The sequence below is a fragment of the Schistocerca americana genome, chromosome 7 (assembly GCF_021461395.2).
Source record: "Schistocerca americana isolate TAMUIC-IGC-003095 chromosome 7, iqSchAmer2.1, whole genome shotgun sequence".
Classification (NCBI taxonomy): Eukaryota; Metazoa; Arthropoda; class Insecta; order Orthoptera; family Acrididae; genus Schistocerca; species Schistocerca americana.
This window is the reverse complement of record NC_060125.1, coordinates 259,585,650-259,606,953: the sequence shown is the minus strand read 5'-3', so window position 1 is coordinate 259,606,953 and position 21,304 is coordinate 259,585,650. Positions and strand designations below refer to the sequence as shown.

Genomic DNA, 21,304 nt, shown 5'->3' with positions numbered 1-21,304 from the left:
ACTATAAAAGGAAAGAATACCCCACAATAGTGAAGCTGCTAATTTCTTTAAAAGAAAGTGAACTTTTATCAGGGGAGGGGAGGGGGGGGGGGGGGGAACGTCACTTAAGATATTAAGAAGTGTGGGCTTCCATTTTAAAAAGTTAGATGGACGAAAACTGTTACTTGAAAAAGCTCATCTCACTGCAGCTCGTACCATTTTCTTACACAAAATTGTAGGAAAGGACATACACTCAGACATATGGTTAGACGAAACCTAGGTCAATGCTAGAGAATCAGTTGAGAAATGCTGGACAGATGATACTCCAAATACCAGCGGTCATCAGCAAACAGGAAGAGGATCCAGATTAATTGTGGCCCATGCAGGATCTTCAAACGGCTTTGTGCCTGAAGGACTTCTAGTTTTTTGATCGAAAAAAGACCAGTGACTATCATGAGGATATGGACCACCCCAGGGTTTCTACTGTGGTTTAAAAATTTGTTGCTCCAGTTCAGTGTTCCGACAATGTTTGTGATGGACAATACACCATACCATTCCACAATTTTAGATAAAACTCGCACTGCTAGTAACCATAAAGAAACTACGGTGCAGTGGTTTCAGGTGAGACACACTGCTGCGGACATGAGCATTATAAGGCTGCTGTTATACTCCCTCGTAAAACAAAATAAGCCTGTGGCACCTAAATACGTTGTAGATGAAATTGCAAGTGAAACACACAGTTTCTCCCACAAGGGCTCTCTTCCACACTGTTTACTTCACTCTCTTGTAAGTCTTGAAGTAACGCCCCTTTCCTTATAACTGTCATTTTAATCCAATTGAATTGGTTTGGAGTGAAGTCAATGTGTACATTAGAAGTAACAACAAGACTTTTACTATAACAGAAGTGGAAAGACTGCTACGTGAAAGTCTTGCTACTGTAGATGCTACCTCATGGAGGAAAAAAGTAGACCATGTTTCTAAACTCATAAGAGAAACACAGACTATAGATGGCATTATAAATGAAAATGAAAAATTAATGATTTCTCTTAATGGTAATGGTGATGACGGTGAAGATGACGGTTTTGGGACCAATTCCGATGATAGTGAATGAGAACTGGATGGAATTGCGCCATTGACATCGTAAATCAGCGAGTGTAGATGTATACAGAATTAATTCTTTCTCTCTGCAATCAGGTAGGTTATGCATGTTTTGCTTTATTTCTTTCTATGAGTGTGGAAAGTGTGTTCTTTGGTACGCTTGGGTTTACATTATTATACAATGTTTTACGTGCAGGTAACAATTTGGAACGATTTTTCATAGATATTGTCATTAACTTTGGGTGTTTTTATTTTCCGGTTTCATACACTATCAAACACAGTCTCCGTCGTCCTCCTCTTCATTGTTAGAAAAATGTACTTTGCTGCACTTACGTATAAACGTTGATTGTAGCTTATATTTACGAAACATACTTCGGAGTTGTGGGCATGTGCGGTGGCAGCTATTGCAACATCGCAATCGCAGTATAGCCAACCACACACAAGCTGTCAAGTAACATGTTTCACTGGCCCAGGTATAAATGGGAGTGCAGGTTGGAAGATTTAATTGCTCCACAAAACTCCTCTATGGTATTAGAGGAATCCCCAGTGTCATAATTCTTAAACTGATGGTATGGTTAACCAACCAGTAAGTGCTCATTTCCCCTCTCCCCTAATCCCTATAAGACAAAAATGCATCTGACGTAAGGTGCTACCCTCCTCAATACATCCCTCAACAAGCCCCAGAAGTTCCATCTGATTACAATTACACAAAACTCTGAACTCTTCAATTTCAATTACGGCATCTGGCCCACCCAACTTCTCCCTATACTTTACATACCTTGCTACAAAAAGAAAAAACACAGTTTTCGCACTCCCTTCAGTCTCATGGCACAAAAACTTAAACGAGGACTTTAACAAAAATAATAAGTAAGCAACACAATACCCCACTTTACCAACCTAGATTTCTCAAACCAGATACCATGCCGAATTGGTCGCCAGATGATATCATGACTACACCTCCACATGTGTAGGACCCTGGTTGAGACGCTGGCTCTCATGAACTTTACGCACTGCCGAAAGGCATGGCAACTAAGATATTCTGTTATTAACCTAAAAAGCTGGTCCATAACATATTGTTACCCAAAGCAGTACGTAGTGAAAATTTAGCAAACTTCTGGGTCATTTCCACTTCTAACAAAACACTACAAAAATTAAAATTCATTCTGCATGAAAAACATCAAATCAATTAAAAAAGAATCAGATGCATAAACCACATAAACCAATAAATCTTAATAACTCACTGAAAAGAAAGCACAGGTTTTCAAATCCATCTTACCACATACATTGCAAAGACGCAAATGAACACATGTTATCACACTGAATACCAAGACTTAAATGAACCAAATATCACATGTTGCACAAACAACTCCACGTGTCAACATCTGCCACCAGAGCACACCGTCAAATACAACATGTCATCTATAAACATAAACTGACTCAAAAACACCATGCCACAGTGAAGTTACACCACAACACCATCACACCGTGAGGCAAAGCAGATGGGTAGACTCTGATGCTTCCAATGACCCACCAAAGCTCAACACACTGTCCTAAAAATATGATCAACAAATAAAACATATCAAATACACATGTACTATGGATTTTCCACTAGAGCATAACTGAAAATCCATTACAATAGTTCAAAAAATGTACAAACACAGTAGTTTGATTTATTGCCGAACACCATCCACATAATGCCAATATAGTTATCACCTCCAGTTGGTTCATCATGCCAAAGTACAATGACCTAACATCTATCACACTTGAAGTTAACTTTTATGTTCTGCCAAATCAACACAGCTACTATCTAATTATAATTTTTGAAAATCTAGACAACCATGTATGTGCGTGTCTAGTAGGAAGTAAACAGTAGGTCTGTCTGTACAGCTCAACAAATACACTGTCTGACAACTTACATTTGACCAGAGGTTGATGGCAATAGGCTTCACATTTTCCTCTTCAGTTACTCGAGTCCTTTTTGTACTTCCTCACAAGTTTCTTTTGGTAGCCACAGGCAAGAAGCACGAAACTCCTACAGCGTTCTGGATTGAAACTGAGTCACATAAAACTTCCGGATGGATCGAAACTACGTGCCACATCAGGATTTGAACTGAGAATGTTGCCTTTTGTGGTCTATGCTGGGGTCAATTGAAGCATCCGATTCCACCCATCTGCTTTGACCCATGACCAAATGACATCATTATGGGACGAAATTTTTGAGTTGGTTGTTTTTGCAGATGTGTTTGTCGTATTTGATGGTGTCCTGGATTGCGGAAATGTTTTCAGTGCGTGATTAGGGTTTTTTGTTTTATTTTTTGTTGTTGTTTTTTAAGTGTTTGGCATTTTATTTAGGGCAGATTAGTTTGGTGTGTAGAAAGAAGTCTAATTTTCTTTATTGCTTTTTGTTAGGTATAGGTGTGTTTGCTTTTTTGTTAGGTATGGGTGTGCCGAGTATGTTAGGTGTCACATTTGTGGTGTGGCATTGTCCGTGCGCGTGCGCTTGTGTGTAGGTGTTGTTTTTTTTCCCAAATTACTGTATATTTAGCTTGCCCCCAACCCAAGCCTCTTATTTTCCACAGTTGTCCCATTAGTTTCATTTTATTTTTGGAGTGAAACATTACTCAGTCATTTTTATTTTTGTTCATGATTGTCGGCACGTGTCTGTAGATACATCATTGTTGTCATTTTGCATATGCTGGAAGTAGCCTTTCCGCCACATTGAAAATGTCATGGGTCAAAGGAGACGGCTGGAATATGATGCTTCTGTAATGCCCGAAGCTGTTACTGCGCTATCCTTGCATAACTCACAACCTGTCCTCACAGCTTACTTCCACCAGTACCTCTCAGCTACCTACCAAACTTCACAGAAATACTGCTGAACATCATATGGAATTATAACAATTCTGGAAGCAAGATACTGAAGAAGAATATCTTAGACAAAGTCCAGATCATTGTTTCTACAATGAATCTTTCACTCTACAACACAATGTGTGTTGTTAAACTTCCTGGTGTGTGCCAGATTTGGAATAAAACACAGGACTATGTCTTCTTGGTTGGTTGGTTGGTTGATTTGGGGGATGAGACCAAACGGCGAGGTCATTGGTCCCATGATATTAGGGAAGGATGGGGAAGGAAGTCAGCCGCACCCTTCCAAAGGAACCATCCCAGCATTTGCCTGAAGCAATTTAGTGAAATCATGAAAATCCTAAATCAGGATGCAGGACATGGATTTGAACATGGGTTGTTTTGGGGGAAGAGACCAAACAACGAGGTCATCGGTCTCATCGGATTAGGGAAGGAAGTCGGCCGTGCCCTTTGAAAGGAACCATCCCAGCATTTGCCAGGAGCGATTTAGGGAAATCACGGAAAACCTAAATCAGGACGGCCGGATTGAACCGTCGTCCTCCCGAATGAGAGTCCAGTGCGCTACCACTGCGCCACCTCGCTCGGTGGGATTTAAACAGTCTTCCTCCTGAATGCGAGTCCAGTGTGCTCACCTCTGCACCACCTCACCCAGTCTCTACCTTTTATGAGTGCACATTTTTAATCTGCCAGGAAGTTTGGGAATAGCACAAATTTCACTACAGAGTGAGAGATTCACTATAAAACAATTATTTTGACCACTGCTAAGCCAGACCTCCACACTATTTCATCAGGAGTGCTCTGAACTTCTGAAGAGTTTGGAAGGTAAATGAAAAGTAGTACCGCAACAAAAGTGAAGCTTTGAGGATGAGTCGTAGTCCCTGCCTGGATACCTCAGATTAAAAATGTGTGCTCACAAAGGGCAGAGACTGCGCGAGGTGGTGCAATGATGAGCTCACTGGACTCACTTCTGGGAAGACAACAGTTTAAACCCAAGTCAGGGGCATTGTCCACAAAAACTAAGGCTCTGGATCCATGTCTAGATTTGATACAGTTTCTATCCACCAGGAAAGTTCAAACAAAGGAACATTTCTTTGCATACTGAAAGGTTCATGCCATTAAGTCAAATAGTTTGTGTGATCCAAATAGATGATTACACTAAAATTTACTACCCCCCCCCCCCCCTCTCTCTCTCTCTCTCTCTCTCTCTCTCTCTCTCTCTCTCTCTCTCTCTCTCTCTCCCTCTCCCCCTCAGTTAACGAGTATGCTGGAAATATAATAGGCCTACGCAAAACAATGCAAAACAATTACATTTGTATCCAAATGGCAGCTACCCTATGCAAGGCACCAGCCACATGAGTGAAAGACCATGGAGGAGCATTTTGACTGACTTGGACGAAATTTAACAGTGTTGAAAAGACTCTACAAACTAACCACTCGAGAAATGGTAATCTTTGTATTACTCACCATACAAGGAAATTTCCAAGGGTTGGTATGTCTTCACAAACAATGGATATTGCAACAGAAAGTAATAACAGTGAATGTCTAACTCTCAAGTCGAAAATTTCTAGACTACCGTAAAAATGCTAACATGAGAAAAAACAGACCAAGAAAAGATTATAGTGACAGTTGCAGAAATGTCGGAGATTAGTTATCAATGTGATCCTGTGCCAGTAATCTGATGACGCCATTAACATTAAAGAAATATAAACCAGCCCTAAGAAACAACTAACGGTCGACATCACCAACAACACAAAAACACTATCAAAACACGTTACACAACAGGACCTGCAATGGCACAGATAAAAGTGGCATTTTTCAATATGGCATGGATGTAAACCTTGGGCTTCGCTATGAGTCAATTTCTTACCACACCAAATTTTCTGCTTTCACATACATTGGCTCCTCCAATTCGCAATCAAACTGTCACCTAGACCTCAGTCTGCACTAAAGATATGACACCACTACTAAAATTTAAGGGGGTGAGTGAAGAGAAATGAATAATTCTCCAACATCTGTAATATGACTGAAATCAGATGAGATGTCTTTCAGAATAAGGCATTCTTTACGAGATTTTTTCCCCTGACAGAAAGATTGCAACTGAATCTCAACCATATGCATTTATAGTATGGTACACACTTTATAAACAAGAATTTATTTAACTCACAAACAAACCTACAACAATTTTTTTTCAACGGGCAGCACACCACACAAGTGCTGATGTAACAATATGTACAGCATATTTCTCAACACTGAAGTGTGCGTGTGAAAGAAGAAAACCAGGAAGCACTTCATCTGTCGGTTTTTCTGTAACAAACGACTGTTCACTTTTGTTTTCTTCCCACACGAGGCGTGTTTCACATCGCGTTCTTTTGCAGCAACTGAGCAAATCTATTGGTTATTAGTAATGACACATCGATAAATCTATCCACACAGTTCGCAATGCAGGTCTCCGTTTTGCTGTCGAGCTTGGTTCCTGGTTTTTCAACGCACTTTTCCCAGCAAATGTCATTGAATTCGTGGATCTGTAAGAAAAAAAATATCGTGTTAAAAAAACTATTATATATTATTGTATTCACTGTGGTTAGAACAGTCTATCACGTAAGAACAAAAGCAGGTTATCAATGGCGCACCTGAGCATTAAATTGAGCTTTTTGCTTCTCAATCAGCAAAAATTCTTGGAGGTCACTATCGCCGTCTTTGCTCGACGACGAGCTTGAAAAGCTAGAATCATCTGATGAAAACGACATATTCTCTCTTGAACACGTCGGTATTAAATACGAATAAAGCAAAATTAATTTTTAATTTAAGTCCGTAAACAGAAAACACTTTAACCCCTCACGTGTGTTCCCAAAGATGAACAAATATATCTGTGGACACAGATAAAATGGAATTGTTGAAACTTTGGTTCCAAAGTCTTGGATATTGTACAACTCCTATATGGGGCTTTCGATATGTATTTTAGGTTATTTAGAAAAATTGACTCTGGAGTACGCCAATACATAAAGACCCGAATTTCTAGCTTGGAAACTTTTCTTCTTATATTCTAATCTAAACTAAAGCTTTCGACCTCTCGCCTATAGAAATTGGTCGATAGTTGTATCGCCAAGACAGGTATCGAGTTATTGCTAAAATATCGATACATCTAGCGGGATGTGTATGCGATTAGTAATATCGATATATGTGACGAGTTGTATATGCGATTAGTACGGTGTGTCGCCGCTAGGATACCGGTGAAATGCGTCACACAGCGCTTGACTTTTATAACAAGTGCTACTGAACCAAAACAAACGATTTCAAGGTCGCGCAGCAGCCAGCTGATTCAGTGCTGGCCATTGTGCATCGCCAGCTGCGAGAAGGCAGCGTCTGCTCCAGAAAAATGACATCTCCGAAACAAGTGGTAAGTGATTCGCAAATTTCTTTGACTCAGTGCGCAATAATATAAAATGTGAGATGCATTTTAGAAATATGGTGACTGATGGAAGAAAGAAAAAATTAATGTTCTAATGACGACAAATCTGCACCGTAGTTTTGCAGAGATGTGGTACAATGCATCGGGTGTTTCTTTGTTAGATGCGCGCAAAATTAGGAATGGAGGATCGCCTTCGAAATTCACTTGTGAATATTCCGTAAATAATACTTGCATATCTGTTTACCACTATAAAATTCAACTGCAGTCACATTTTCACCCTCTGTATTACGATTAGAGGAAGGGAGCCAGTCAGTAACTCAGCGGACCCAAGTGTAAGTGAATGATCCGACTTCGTCTCCTTCATTTTGGACATCATTCTCCTCGATAATAAATGTTTTATGATCATCACGGAGATTTTGTAATATTTGCAGTTTTAGATATGCTATGCTGCTTTGTGTTGCTCCACTTTTTTGGACGGAACATACCTCTTAGCATTGGAGACGTTTGCGATAAAAAAAATACGTTAACAGTAACGATGTCAGTAATTATGACTTTGTAAGATATTTACAATGGAGTGAGAGGAAACAACAAATATTTATGTTCATGAAAAGGTGAATTATTCATACTAAAGACACTGTAATTACCTGGAATCTCGAGAGCGAAATTCGACAGGAACGTACAAGATTTGAAGAATTTTTGTGCGCTTGGTTTGTATGCGCAAATGCAGTGAAGTTACGCGTTTATGATTGAAGAGTTCTGATTATTGATGCATGTCAGTTGTAATGTTCATGTTTATTATAAAAAATCGGAAGCAATGAAACTATCAATAAAGGATTTCTTGTTGAAGAAATGATTTGTTTATAGCCTGACTGTGATAAATACCATCTCGGACCTTTTAAGTCGCCTTCTCGCTTTCATGGAAAAGGAGAGTAGCACTTCATTGAATTTCTCTTCCTGTCTGAGCAATGTGTCTGTCTAATAAGACAATAAACCTCGGAAGACTACTATCTACAATACGTTTGCAGGTAGTTTAAGATGTTTATTTTCCCCACACCTTTCACTTCGTGCACCCGAATCATTGAGGTTTGAAGGGATGCAGCTAGCATTGTTAATTAATACTCGATAGTAAAAGCAATTTGTGAAGTGTTCGTACTTAGAGTTTGAGCGTTGTTTAGTGCAAGCGTATTAAAAAAACTACGTAAAACTGAGTACCTACCGATGGACAACAGTTTATTTTCTAAACACTGAATCAACGTGCAGATGACAGTCATTCTTTAGTTTAGCACAGTTTTCACAATATTGTTCGCATGAAAAATATTCTATTCGTCACAAACGAGTATTTCGTACGGTTGAGGCTGTACGATTTTTGTTTTTGCATATGTTCGACATGGAGTATACTTCTTGTGTTTAATACTGCTGTTTATTCGAAGGATAGAAACATTTCGCGTGTAACAAAGGAAAAGCTAGCGTCATTCGCTGCACAGCTGCTGGCTGAAACTTACCGCAAGCGTTTGCTACGGCCTTGGTCCACTGCGTCGTATTAGCGAACTGCTTTATCCTAGGAAAGTTTTGAGATCAGCCCTTCAATCGATGAATTTTAAAGCTACTTTGAGGAGAACTGTCGGTACGCACCCATCGTTTTGAAGTGTCTGACAGGAGAATACATGCCCAAGATACGTTGCAAAAGGTGTAAAGCACATCATCAGTCTCCGAATTAATAAAGACAGTTTTATAGACTATCCTTAACGGGCTCTGCGGTAGCAATGCGTTGGATTAGTGGTATATTCCCAGATGAGTCGTGTGACACTGGTTCTTGAAACTTTGTAAACAGCCATTCACGGGATACTCGATGTTCAAGCGTTTGCCAGTTCAGGTTTTTCAGTGTCTCCTTGACGCTCTCCTGTAGGGCAAATCTGTGACCACTAGTACAGCCCTTCTCTGTATACTATAAATACCGGATCTGTTTCTAGTCCACACGTTTGTGCATTATATTGTAAACACTTTGCAGACGTAATCCATTTTCCAAGTATTTTCGTGACCTATCCACGACAAGCTCTGTTATACACTCATGCTCATAAATTAAGGATAATTACAGAATGTGGTGCCACACAACGTGACACTACACAAAACTAGCGCTAATAGCACAAGCACATAGGGAACACACACGATACAGATCTGTAAGTCCACGGTATTGGTGATAAGTTGAGAAAACCGTCCCGAAACACATGTGCTACAAAACGCCACTGTTTCCTGCGCATGTACCCCGATATCAATATGGGATATGATCACCATGCACACGTACACAGGCCGCACAACGAGTTGGCATACCCTGGATCAGATGGTCGAGTAGCTGCCTCCCATTCTTGCTCCAGTGCCTGTCGGAGCTCCTTAAGTGTCGTAGGGGTTTGAAGACGTGCAGCGATACATCGACCGAGAGCATCTCAGACGTGCTCGATGGGGTTTAGGTCTGGAGAACAGGTAGGCCACTCCATTCGCCAGATATCTTCTGTTTCAAGGTACTCCTACACGATGACAGCTCGGTGGGACCGTGCGTTATCATCCATCAGGAAGAAGGTGGGACCCACTGCACCCCTGAAAAGGCGGACATACTGGTGCAAAATGACGTCCCGAAACACCTGACCTGTTACAGTCCCTCAGTCAAAGATATGCAGGGGTGTACGTGCACCAGTCATAATCCCACCACACCATCAAACCACGACCTCCATTCAGGTCCCCTTCAAGGACGTTGAGGGGGTTGGTATCTGGTTCCTGGTTCACGCCAGATGAAAACCCGGCGAGAATCACTGTTCAGACTATACCTGGACTCGACCGTGAACATAACCTGGGACCACTGTTCCAATGACCATGTACTGTGCTCTTGACACCTGGCTTTACGGGCTCTCCTGTGACCAAGGGGTCAGTGGAATGCACCTTGCAGATCTCCGGGCGAATAAACCATGTCTGTTCAGTCGTCTGTAGACTGTGTGTCTGGAGGAAACTGTTCCAGTGGCTGCGGTAAGGTCCCGGGCAAGGATACCTGCAGTACTCCGTGGCGTCTGCGGGCACTGATGGTGAGATATCGGTCTTCTTGTGATGTTGTACACTCAGGACGTCCCATACTGTAGCGCCTGGACATGTTTCCTGTGTGCTGGAATCGTTGCCATAATCTTGAGATCACACTTTGTGGCACACGGAAGGCACGTGATAGGACCTGCTGTGTTTGAGCAGCCTCCAGTCGCCGTAGTATTCTATCCCTCATAATGTCATTAATATGTGTTCTTTGAGCCATTTTCAACACACAGTCACCACTGGCACGTCTGAAAACGTCTGCAGACTTACTCGCTACACCGTACTGTGACGTGCACCAACACACCTCTGCGTGTGTGGACTGCTGCCAGTCACTCCAGGCAAATGCCGGGATGGTTTCTCTGAAAGGGCACGGCCGACTTCCTTCCCACTCCTTCCCTAATCCGATGAGACCGATGACCACGCTGTCTGGTCTCCTTCCCCAAACCAACCAACCAACCAACTGCTGCCAGCGCCACCGTGCGACGACCGCAGGTCAAATGCACCGCATGGTCATACCCCGAGGTGATTTCCACAGCTTTTCTCCATTTACTTTATCGAAAGCTTACACAGTCTAGGAATAATAAATGTGTCTCTATTGAAGTCTGTGATTCTCAATGATTTGTGTTACAGCGAACGTATAATCACTGCACGATCTACCTTTCTTAATGACCGTTAGGTCTTCCAGCAGTATATCGTGAACAGTTACTACTAATCTGTGTTAATATTTTAGAATATATTTTATGTCCAGTATTTAGCAAGGAGATGCCCCTACAGTTTTCGCAGTTACTTCTGTCTCCTCTCTTGGAAATGTGTGTTGTTGTAGCTAATTTCCAGTCCTCTAGAATTTGCATACTTATCCAGCATCTGTTAATATAGTTGAGAAATCTGGACTCTTGTGTGGGAGATGCATAATTAATTAGTTCTCTGTTAAGTCCATCACTGCCCGCTGTTTTTTGTGTTTATAATATTACACCTTGCACTTTTATTTTATCTACTGTCGTATCTTCCTCTTCTTCGTCCCTATCATTTCCGTTGAGATTTTTAAACTGCCGAAAAACATTCAACGCACTCAAGTATAAGGTCATTTCATTAGCAAGTAATATGACAGGTATTTCATAATTGTAGAAAAATGTGATAACAAATTCAGACCTGTAAAACAATGGTGCCCGGAATATGGTGCTCACCAAGTCTAAGCCACACACGTCTTCGTTCATCATTCGCATACCGACAGAACCCACTGCCGTCACTGAAGACGACAAAGCGCCGCTTTTTCCCCGTCGACTCTTTCACTGCATCAGAGTATCTGTGTGTGCCATTGTCGTCGTATCAGCGATAGTTGTCCAGAGGGATACGTAATCTTCGTGCTGCTCCAAGCAGACAGTTCCCAGCGGACTCTGGTGACAAGCAGGTGCGACGTGTCTTCATATGTCGTCCCTGGATGACGTTAAATCGGCCAACGCTGCTCCAACAATGCATCCATCTTGCTGTGCGGCTACAACTACGCGAACGTTCAGAACCTGGTCCACAGTTGTGGGAATGTGCCACAGACCATTTCTGAAAGCAGCGACATATTGCCGATGTATATGTGCAGCAATTCTTTGATGCGTCCATCTAGCTACCTGCCGTCCCACCAAGCGACCCCGTTCTTTGGCTGCAGTTCTTCAGCAGGAGTACGTACTCGTCAGTGGGGATTTGTTGTAGTCTGTAATGAATGTTGTATTCACTGGTTACCTTTAAACTCAGTCTACAGAGGAGAAACGGAGGGAGCACAGACAAGTCTCCTGAGCGCCAAAGGATCGTTGATGATTATAACAAACGAATCACCAGCACAGTACCTGAGTATACACATTACACCCTGGTGCCACTGAAAGGAGGCTTCAAGAGAAACAAGTATAACTTCAGGTGCGCCCCAGGGCAGCGTAATAGGTCCGCTGCTTTTTACGATTTACATAAACGATCTGGTTGATATATTGACAGCGGCATTAGACTGTTTGCCGATGATGCTGTAGTCTACAGAAAAGTAGTATCACACGAAAGTTGTGAACAAATCAATGATGATTTGCAGAAAATAAATGCGTGGTGTAATGACTGGCAGTCATCTCTCTATATTAGTAAGTGTAACCTACTGCGTATAACAAGGCGAAAATTCCCATTAATGTAAGAGTACAAAATAAATGCCCAGTCTTTAGAAGTGGTAACATCCGCAAGTACCTGGGTGTGACTATTCGAAATGATCAGATTACACAAGTAATGGGCGAGGCGAACTCTAGATTGCGGTTTATTGGTAGAACCCTGAAGCGGCGCAGTCCTTCAACAGAGGGAATTGCTTAAAATACGTTAGTTCGTCCAGTCTTAGAGTATTGTTCGTCTGTATGGGACCCTTACCAGTTGGGTCTGATTCGAGAGATTGAAAACGTCCAAACAAGAGCGGCCAAGGTTCGTGGCTGGTACATTTAGCCATCGCGAGAGCGTTACAAATCTCATTGAAAGTTTGAAGTGGGACACACTTGCAGATAGACGACCCGCTAAACGGAAGGGGCTGCTCACTAAAATCCGAAATCATATCTTCGCCGATGATGTAGAGCATATATTATTGCCACCAACTTTCAAATCGCGCAATGATCGCCATCCAAAGATAAGGGAAATTAGAGCTCGTACTGAGACGTTCAGACAGTCGTTTTTCCCTCGCACAATCCGCGAGTGGAACAGGGGGGGGGGGGGGGAGGAGGAATATAACTTTGGCGCGAATTGTGCCCTCAGCAACACACCAATTGGTGGCTAGCGGAGTATACATGTAGATGCAGGATGTTACATCTTTATCCAGCAGTTTGGCCATAGTTTCTTATAGTAGTCCAGGCACCGTGTCTTATTTATCATTTCTATTCTTGTATCATCTTTTGTAATATATTCGACTTCATCACTTTATAAACAAAATTTTGTCAACCATGCGCCGCAGTGTACTAGGTCTGTTCCAAACATTTCGGAACATTCGTAATTTCGCCCCAATGATGTGTTGGAGCGAAATGCCATTAGCATCTCTGCACACGCCTCTGTTTAATGTATAACTGCCGGAAGTTTCAGTGTTGTATGTCTGTTAGTTATTGTTCAGTGCCGTATCGAGTAGAACGTTGTGTCGATAATTTCGAGATAGCAGAGTTAGAGGAGCAACGCGTCTGCATTACATTTTTCGTGAAATTCAAGGAAACCTTTACATAGACACACCAAATGATGGAAGGGGGTTACGGTGATGAGTGCTGAAGCCGCACTCGGGGTTACGAATGGTTAACACGGTTTAAAAACAGTCGGACGGACGTTAAAAGATGATCTCGATCAGGACGTCCTTCGACTTCTACCACCGATGCTCATGTCAGGAACGTCAACGAAATTGTGCGTGCCATTGGAGAGGAATGTAACATTTCAGTTGGAACATGTCATAAAATGCTGACACAGCACCTTGGAATGCATTGCGTTGCCGCCAAGTTCGTCCAACACTCGTCAGTCATGACAAGAAAGACCTTTGCCTCGCAATTTTTGGAGAGCTTTTGAGTCACGCAAATGAGAACGAGATGTTCCTTAAGAGACTCATAACTGGTCGTCAGACGTGGGTCTACGGTTATGATGTTGAGAGAAAGGTTCAGTCTTCACAGTGCGTCGGGAAAGGTTCTCCAAGACGAAATCAAGCTCAGGTCAAATGTCAAAGCCATGCTGATAGTTTTCTTTGACTTTGAAGTGTTAAATGTTCAAATGTGTGTGAAATCTTATGGGACTTAACTGCTAAGGTCATCAGTCCCTAAGCTTACACACTACTTAACCTAAATTATCCTAAGGACAAACACACACCCCCATGCCCGAGGGAGGACTCGAACCTCCGCCGGGACCAGTCGCACGGTCCATGGCTGCAGCGCCCCAGACCGCTCGGCTAATCCCGCGCGGCTTCAAGGGTTAGTTAATCATGAATTCGTACCACAAGGACAAACTGTTAATCGATGGTATCGGAACGTGTTGCGACGCCTGCGAGCAAATGTGAGAATGAAATGGGCTGAAATGTGGCGAGACGATTCATGAGTCTTGCCCCTTGATGACGCACCCGCACATTCGCCCCTGTTTGTGCGTGACTATTGCACAAAAAACGAAATCACTGTGCTGCCTCATCCTCCATATTCTCCAGACCTGGCCTCTGCGGCAATTTTTTTTATTTCCAAAGTTGGAAACCCCGTTACAAGGACGAAGATTTGCAACGATAAATAAATAAATGTCGTGTGACTAGGGCCTCCCGTCGGGTAGACCGTTCGCCGGGTGCAAGTCTTTCGATTTGACGCCACTTCGGCGACTTGCGCGTCGATGGGGATGGAATGATGATGATTAGGACTACACAACACCCAGTCCTTGAGCGGAGAAAATCTCCAACCCAGCCGGGAATCGAACCCGGGCCCTTAGGATTGACATTCTGTCGCGCTGACCACTCAGCTACCGGGGGCGGACTTTGCAACGATGGACGAGGTAAAAGAAAATTCGCAGACTGCGTTTAGCGCCATCCAGCAAGAGGCTTACCAAGACTGGTCCCGGAAGTGGAAACGGCATTGGGAGCGGTGTATCAACTGTGGAGGAGACCACGCACAATGAGTAAAAGGTAAGCGTGGGAAAATTTTGTGGACAAAGTTACGGAATTTTTTCAACTGGCGTCGTATTGTGGTAAGTTGCACTGATGGCAACAGCGAACTGTAGCGGGAATTTGCCGCTCCGCACCTGCTGTGACGTGGGCAGACGGCGCTTCGTGGCGTAACCGCTAGCGGTCGGGCGTCGGTCACGGCCGGTGCGAGCGCACCAGCAGGGGGCCTTCCTTGTTTTCGCGCTGCCGTTGGGCGCCTGCCCGAATACACAGCGTGCACGTGCCGCGGCGGTGACGAAGCAGCTGCCTGCCGGCGTTTGTTTACGTCGCCGCATCGCGACCCAGTTATTGCCCGGCTCGATCCCTTCTAAACTTAGATTGTATGCTCGCACTGCTCCGCTCTGTGGCCGTAATTTGCAGCTGCGCACGGACGTATAATTGCCTTCCATTAAAACAGCCCTTTAGGATCACAGATTTACTTCAAACTTTGTACGCCTTCAGTAGGCCATTAAAACAACATAATGGGCAAGTAGTAAGGCGCACTTATCTGACTATTCCGAGAAAATCGCAAGAGAAGTTCTACGCGTCTGTTTATGTAACTGATGTATCTCACAAAAGGCGACGTCTGTAGGAAGTTCAAATGGCTGTGAGCACTATGGGACTTAACTTCTGAGGTCATCAGTTCCCTAAAACTTAGAACTACTTAAACCTAACTAACACACACATCCATGCCCGAGGCCGGATTCGAACCTGCGACCGTACGGTCGCGCGGTTCCAGACTGTAGGAAGTCATTGTGGTCAAGTGGAAGAGGTCTTATGTTCGAATCCCGGAAAGGTCATATACTTTAGCCGGCACCGTAGCTCAACGTATTGAGTCAGAGCTCTGGCTGGTCTCTGTAATAAAAACTGAGCGAAGGGATCAACAACGAACTTCAACGGATGTCATGTGACGTCCGCTACGACCAAATACAACGAACAAAATGCACAAAAAAGTGGTTCGCGCTCCAGCTTCGTAAGACGAATGTGCATGAGGCGACAGTTCGACTCCCGCTCAAACATAATTATCTATTTTTTCATACTATTTAATTTGACATTTGAGACACAATATAATGAAAGAGCCATGTGTTTTTGCACGAAGTTACAATTTATGTTTTCCACATCGTTATGACAAATACCGTTCTCCAACGTGTGTCGACGAGTAATTGTGCATTACTCTTGTGGCCTGGCACATTTGTGACTTACTATACTACTGATTGTTAATAACGGCATCAAATTTTGACTTGAGCTTTCCAAGCCAGCACCTCGTCCTTCAAAAGTTAAATACAAATGATAAATAGTCAAATGACATATGAAATTCACTAAACCTTTATGAAAATGCGCGTGGTTTTTTTTTTTTTCATTATATTACCTCTAAAACATCACATGACTTACGTAATGTCAGCAGTGATGAAAAAAAGTGTAGACTAAAACAAGTTAATGGTTGTTTGATTCCAACCGTCGCCTCGTCCACAATTCGCTTGGTAACGCGAGAATGCTAACCACTTTTTTTTAATTTTTGTCTCATTTTGGTCTTTATCGTTTGTTCCATTTGTTCGGGGTGGACTTTCCACGACACCTATTAAAGTTCGTTGTTGATCGATTTACTCAGTTTTTTGTACTGTGCCGGCTACCACATGACCATATTGTATTTTTGTGGACGTCGCCTTCGCACAGATGTCTAAAACGCGTAAAACGTCTCTTGTGATTTTCTAGGAGCTGTCAGAGTAGTGTACCATACCGTGTACAGAGTTTGAAATAAATCCGTGATCCCAACGTCGTGCCTCCCCTCGTCATTACTTTAAAGGTCAGCGGTGCTGTTCCGAAGATCGTGCGTTCGACTCCAATTACTCTGTGATACAAAAGTCTGGATTGTGGTCCTCTTTCATGAGACCCACCGCGGAAAGCAAGTGGCAACTGGGGCTCGCAAGACGTGTTTATTCTGTAGTGGAATTTGAGCTTGGATCAATAACTTCGTGCTAATCAAGGAACGGGATAGAGTGTAATGCAACTGACAAGGAACCCCTTGAGCGCAGGATCACAAGTTAAATCCCTAACAAGGCTCATTTGAAAGTGTTGCGTTAACAGTTATGACAGGAAAAAATATTAGCTGCTAGTGACTCAACATGTGCAACGGGAGGGCGACAGAGAAGAAGTGTCCGGGAGCTGCAGGAATCAACCTTCTATGGGATGTATCTATTACACTTCACAGAATACACGTCGTCGACATTCAAGAAATGTTCAAAACAAACCATTCACTTTCATGAACAGTGAATCAAAAATGGCGCGCCACTGATTACAAAAGTTCGCACCATCAAGATCGAAGACGAGCTCCTTACGAGTTACAAATAGTGCAGGACATTCAGTTAGGTATCTACTCATAGAGATTGCACATACTGTAGAATCGTACTGGTGTAACGGGGTGATAAGAACTGATGGAATGCAACTGAAAACAGTCTATCGCGGAGCTTATAATGAAACTCGCGTTACTGTTTTATAGACACGGAAAAAACAATCACCCAGACGTTGAATTTACCGACTTGCTCCAGGCGGTATGAACTGCAATGTCGCACACTTTTCAGGAGGGATAGTTTGCTCTGAAGGAGTGCGATTTTTATACGTAGACCAGGAACGAAGCAAAAGCAAGTTATTTTGACCTGCTACTGGCGAAAAGCAGTGCTCATACCATAGTTATAATTCTCTTACGCCCATTTTCCCACTCATGCTTGCTATGATGTAAATATTCCCACCGCCCTTGCAAGAATCGTAGGGGGTACAGCACCTCCAATTTCTCGGAACACAATAAATAACTTTCCAGCCAATTTACTATCCAGACACTGTCGACATAATTGCATACGAATGCGTTGAAGCACTGATGTTTGTTGATCTGGATACGACTCTCGTGGTACCTATGATTTTGAGTGTTTCTTTCATATGCATTTCCTCTGCAAATCCAAATTGGTCGGAGTTAAAAACAAAGCCCTTACTGAACGATAGGATGAGTTTGTTTCTCATGTACAAATTTTCGGTCCAGTTCCGCAGTTTGCTGTGCATCGTCTAGTCGGCGTTTTGTTTGAAATTTTGTTATTTTACGTGTCCCAGTTCTGTGGCACCATCTGAAGTTCTGCAACCATACACTGCTTTCCAGAGCGGATAGGAGCGCCTGGTCCCCGGCACGAATCCGCCTGGCGGACTTGTGTCGAGGTCCGGTGAACCGGCCAGTCTGTGGATGGTTTTTAAGCGGTTTTCCATCTGCCTCGGCGAATGCGGGCTGGTTCCCCTTTTTCCGCCTCAGTTACACTATGTCGGCGATTGCTGCGCAAACAAGTTCTCCACGTACGCGTACACCACCATTACCACGCAAACATAGGGGTTACACTCGTCTGGTGTGAGACGTTCCCTCGAGGGGGGGGGGGGGGGGGTCCACCCGGGGCCGAACCGCACAATAACCCTGGGTTCGGTGTGGGGCGGCGGAGGGGTGAAGTGGACTACGGTAGTCGTCGTGGGGTTGTGGACCACTGCGGCTGCGGCGGGAACGGAGCCTCTCCGTCGTTTCTAGGTCCCCGGTTCACATACAATACAATACACTGCTTCCTGTTGCGCCAAGTTTGATGTGCATAACGTAGTAGGTCACTATCACGCATATCCTGTAAACTGTATCGAGCGCAATTGAAACGCGCAAAAATCAGTGTTGGTAACAAGTGCGCATTGTCCTCCCTTGAATACCCGTAGTTTTTCTTATGCACTACACGGTGATATTGCTGCAGGCTTATTCGAAACGCAGCGGATGATCTTCCATGTGCGTAATTATGGTCAGTACATGCTCCTTGGACAACGGTGGTCCTTAACTACGTTTTACTGGACACAGGATTTGTGGGTCCCGGCCCGACAAGGATGATGAACTACATGGCTCGACACCTTCTCCAATATCACTTTCACTTGTTAAGCGCGTATTGTTACTTTTCTTCTCATGTACATTGTCCGCACATTCGAGCGTATACGACGCCACACATTCCACTGACTCATCTTGCAGAAGCGCTAATATTTCTTCTGCCACTTCTTTCTCACTCTGCGAAGTTTCTTGGATTGCTTTCTGACTAAATGTCAACTTCGGCTACTGTTGTTGCAGATATAATGCAATGTTTACTTTGCTTATCGTTGCCGTTACTCTGCTTTGTCCCCCCAGGGCGTCCACAACTCTTTTGTGGACACGTGCGTAGCGAGCACGGGACCCCGAGCTAATGTGGCCCTCCTTCCTTTCCGGGCTGCATACCTTCCCTTCCCTTTCCGCATCCCTCCCCGTCCCCCATCTTCGCCCCCCCCCCCCTCACCTCTGTCTCTTTCCTTCCCTTTCTCCCCCTCTGGGAGTATGGTTTGTGCCTACGTCCGGAGACGGACGCTTGAAACTGTTCCAAATTCCTTGCTTTTACACTTGCAAGTCCTCGTCCTTCCTCTGTCCTTCTCTTTTCCTTCCCTCTTCTCCTTGCCCTTTTCTCCGCTGCGGCGTTTGAGACCCCCTTTTCTTTCCTTTCCCTTTCTCTTTTTTCCTCCCTGTGCGTGTCTGAAGGCCGACCCACGCACTTCCATGCGTAGCCGGTGACGGGGTAACGCGTAATTCCCCGCCCCGGGTAGACAGGTAGGACACGTACGTACCCCCTGGTAACGGCCAGGCCCAGGGAGGGGTGATTACCCGAGCTGATACCTTCCGAAAGTGCCGATTGGTCCCTCTGTCCGTTTGTCGGGAGGTGTGACCTGAGGTGTGAACAATCACCTAAGGCGGGTGTGCCCTCGGTGAGGGCCCCCACAAGGGAGGAGCGCGCCATCGGAGACGCCGGTAATCATGGGGGATTCTTCCGCAATGGTTTCCTCACCTTCCACTATGTCTGCTCACAAACGTAAGTTCACTGAGTCTCAGCCACAGACGGTTCTTCCATCGTTGCCACAGTTCCTTGTTGTTTCTCGGTCTGACGAAGGTCACGACTTTTCCACGGTCAACCCTTTCATTATTCAGAAAGGTGTCGACGCAATTGCGGGTCCTGTAAAGTCTTGTTCCAGATTACGGAATGGTACCCTGTTGTTAGAAACACACAGTGCCCTCCAGGCTCAAAAATTGCTGCGTACTTCTCTGCTCCACACCTTCCCTGTCCGGGTGGAACCGCACCGTACCTTAAATTCCTCGCGTGGAGTCGTTTATACACGCTCCCTCGATGGATTGTCTGACGAAGAAATTCAGCACTACCTGGCTGACCAGGGCGTCACCGCTGTTCATCGGGTTATGAAAAGGGTTGACTCGAACATCATTCCAACCCGCACTGTCTTCTTGACATTTGACAAAGTTCAACTCCCATCAAAAATGAAAGCAGGCTATGAGATAATTTCCGTTCGCCCTTATGTCCCAAACCCTACGCGTTGCTATCGATGTCAGCGGTTCAATCACACCAGCCAGTCCTGTTCCAATCCGGCCTAATGTGTTACGTGTGGCAAGGATGCCCATGAGGGTGCTTGTCCACCTCCATCCCCTCACTGCATCAACTGTATGGGTGACCACGCTGCTTCCTCTCGAGATTGCCCCGTTTTTAAGGATGAAAAGCTCATCCAGGAAATAAGAGTGAAGGAAAAGGTATCGACCTTTGCTGCTCGAAAGTTACTCGCCAGTCGACAGCCCACTGTGCCTCAGAAAGGAAAATACAGCACTGTCCTTGCTTCTCCTCGGCCAACAAAGGAGGCGGCCACGCAGACTTGCGACCTCACATTTAGTACCACGGTCGTCAGATCGGCCAGCGCAAAGATCGCCCGTTCAACCTCACCACTTTCGCCTGCCCACTCTATGGCTCACCCTTCGTCGGGTTCTGCTAAATCTCGAGCCCAAAAGTCAGACGCCAAGTCTTCGAAAAAAGAGCATTCTCGTGAAGAGTTTTTACGTACTGCAACTTCACAACCAACGGTTCCTCCTTCATCTAAACATCATACCTCCAAGAAGGCTACGAAGAAACACAGTTCCTCTCCTTCTCCGCCAAGGCGTGCCCCAACTACAGCACCACCTGGCGGAAATCGCCCTCGGCCATCTTCTGTGTCGCCGAGGCGCACTGCTGGTGGCCGGTCAACTGGCCGATCGTTGGTGGCAGGAGCTGCTCCTGACCAACCTATGGATCAGGATCTTCTGCCTTCGACTGAATGCCATTCCATGCTGTCGGTCGCAAGCTCTGAGCAGTCGTTGAGTTGACAGCACCCTTGGTCAC

General features: G+C 44.4%; 2 protein-coding genes across 3 annotated transcripts in view; one reads left to right on the top strand and one right to left on the bottom strand.

Annotated features, from left to right (window-relative positions):
* Nucleotides 1-6,078: 6,078 nt before the first annotated feature.
* On the bottom strand, nucleotides 6,079-6,819 carry LOC124622136 (mitochondrial import inner membrane translocase subunit Tim8). The gene is made up of 2 exons (XM_047147761.1): nucleotides 6,573-6,819; nucleotides 6,079-6,464 (listed from the first exon to the last, which is right to left on the bottom strand). The coding sequence occupies exons 1-2, from the start codon at nucleotides 6,687-6,689 to the stop codon at nucleotides 6,297-6,299; spliced, it is 285 nt and encodes a 94-aa protein (XP_047003717.1). The 5' UTR covers nucleotides 6,690-6,819; the 3' UTR covers nucleotides 6,079-6,296.
* A 385-nt stretch (nucleotides 6,820-7,204) lies between these two features.
* Nucleotides 7,205-21,304, top strand: part of LOC124621983 (lysoplasmalogenase-like protein TMEM86A) — a 474,563-nt gene continuing 460,463 nt past the window's right edge. Inside the window, exon 1 of one of the 2 annotated variants that reach the window (XM_047147522.1) lies at nucleotides 7,205-7,339. In XM_047147522.1, the coding sequence (XP_047003478.1) occupies nucleotides 7,319-7,339 (21 nt within the window). In that variant the 5' untranslated portion in view covers nucleotides 7,205-7,318. The remainder of the gene's footprint in view (nucleotides 7,340-21,304) is intronic. The other variant, XM_047147521.1, reaches the window with a different exon arrangement.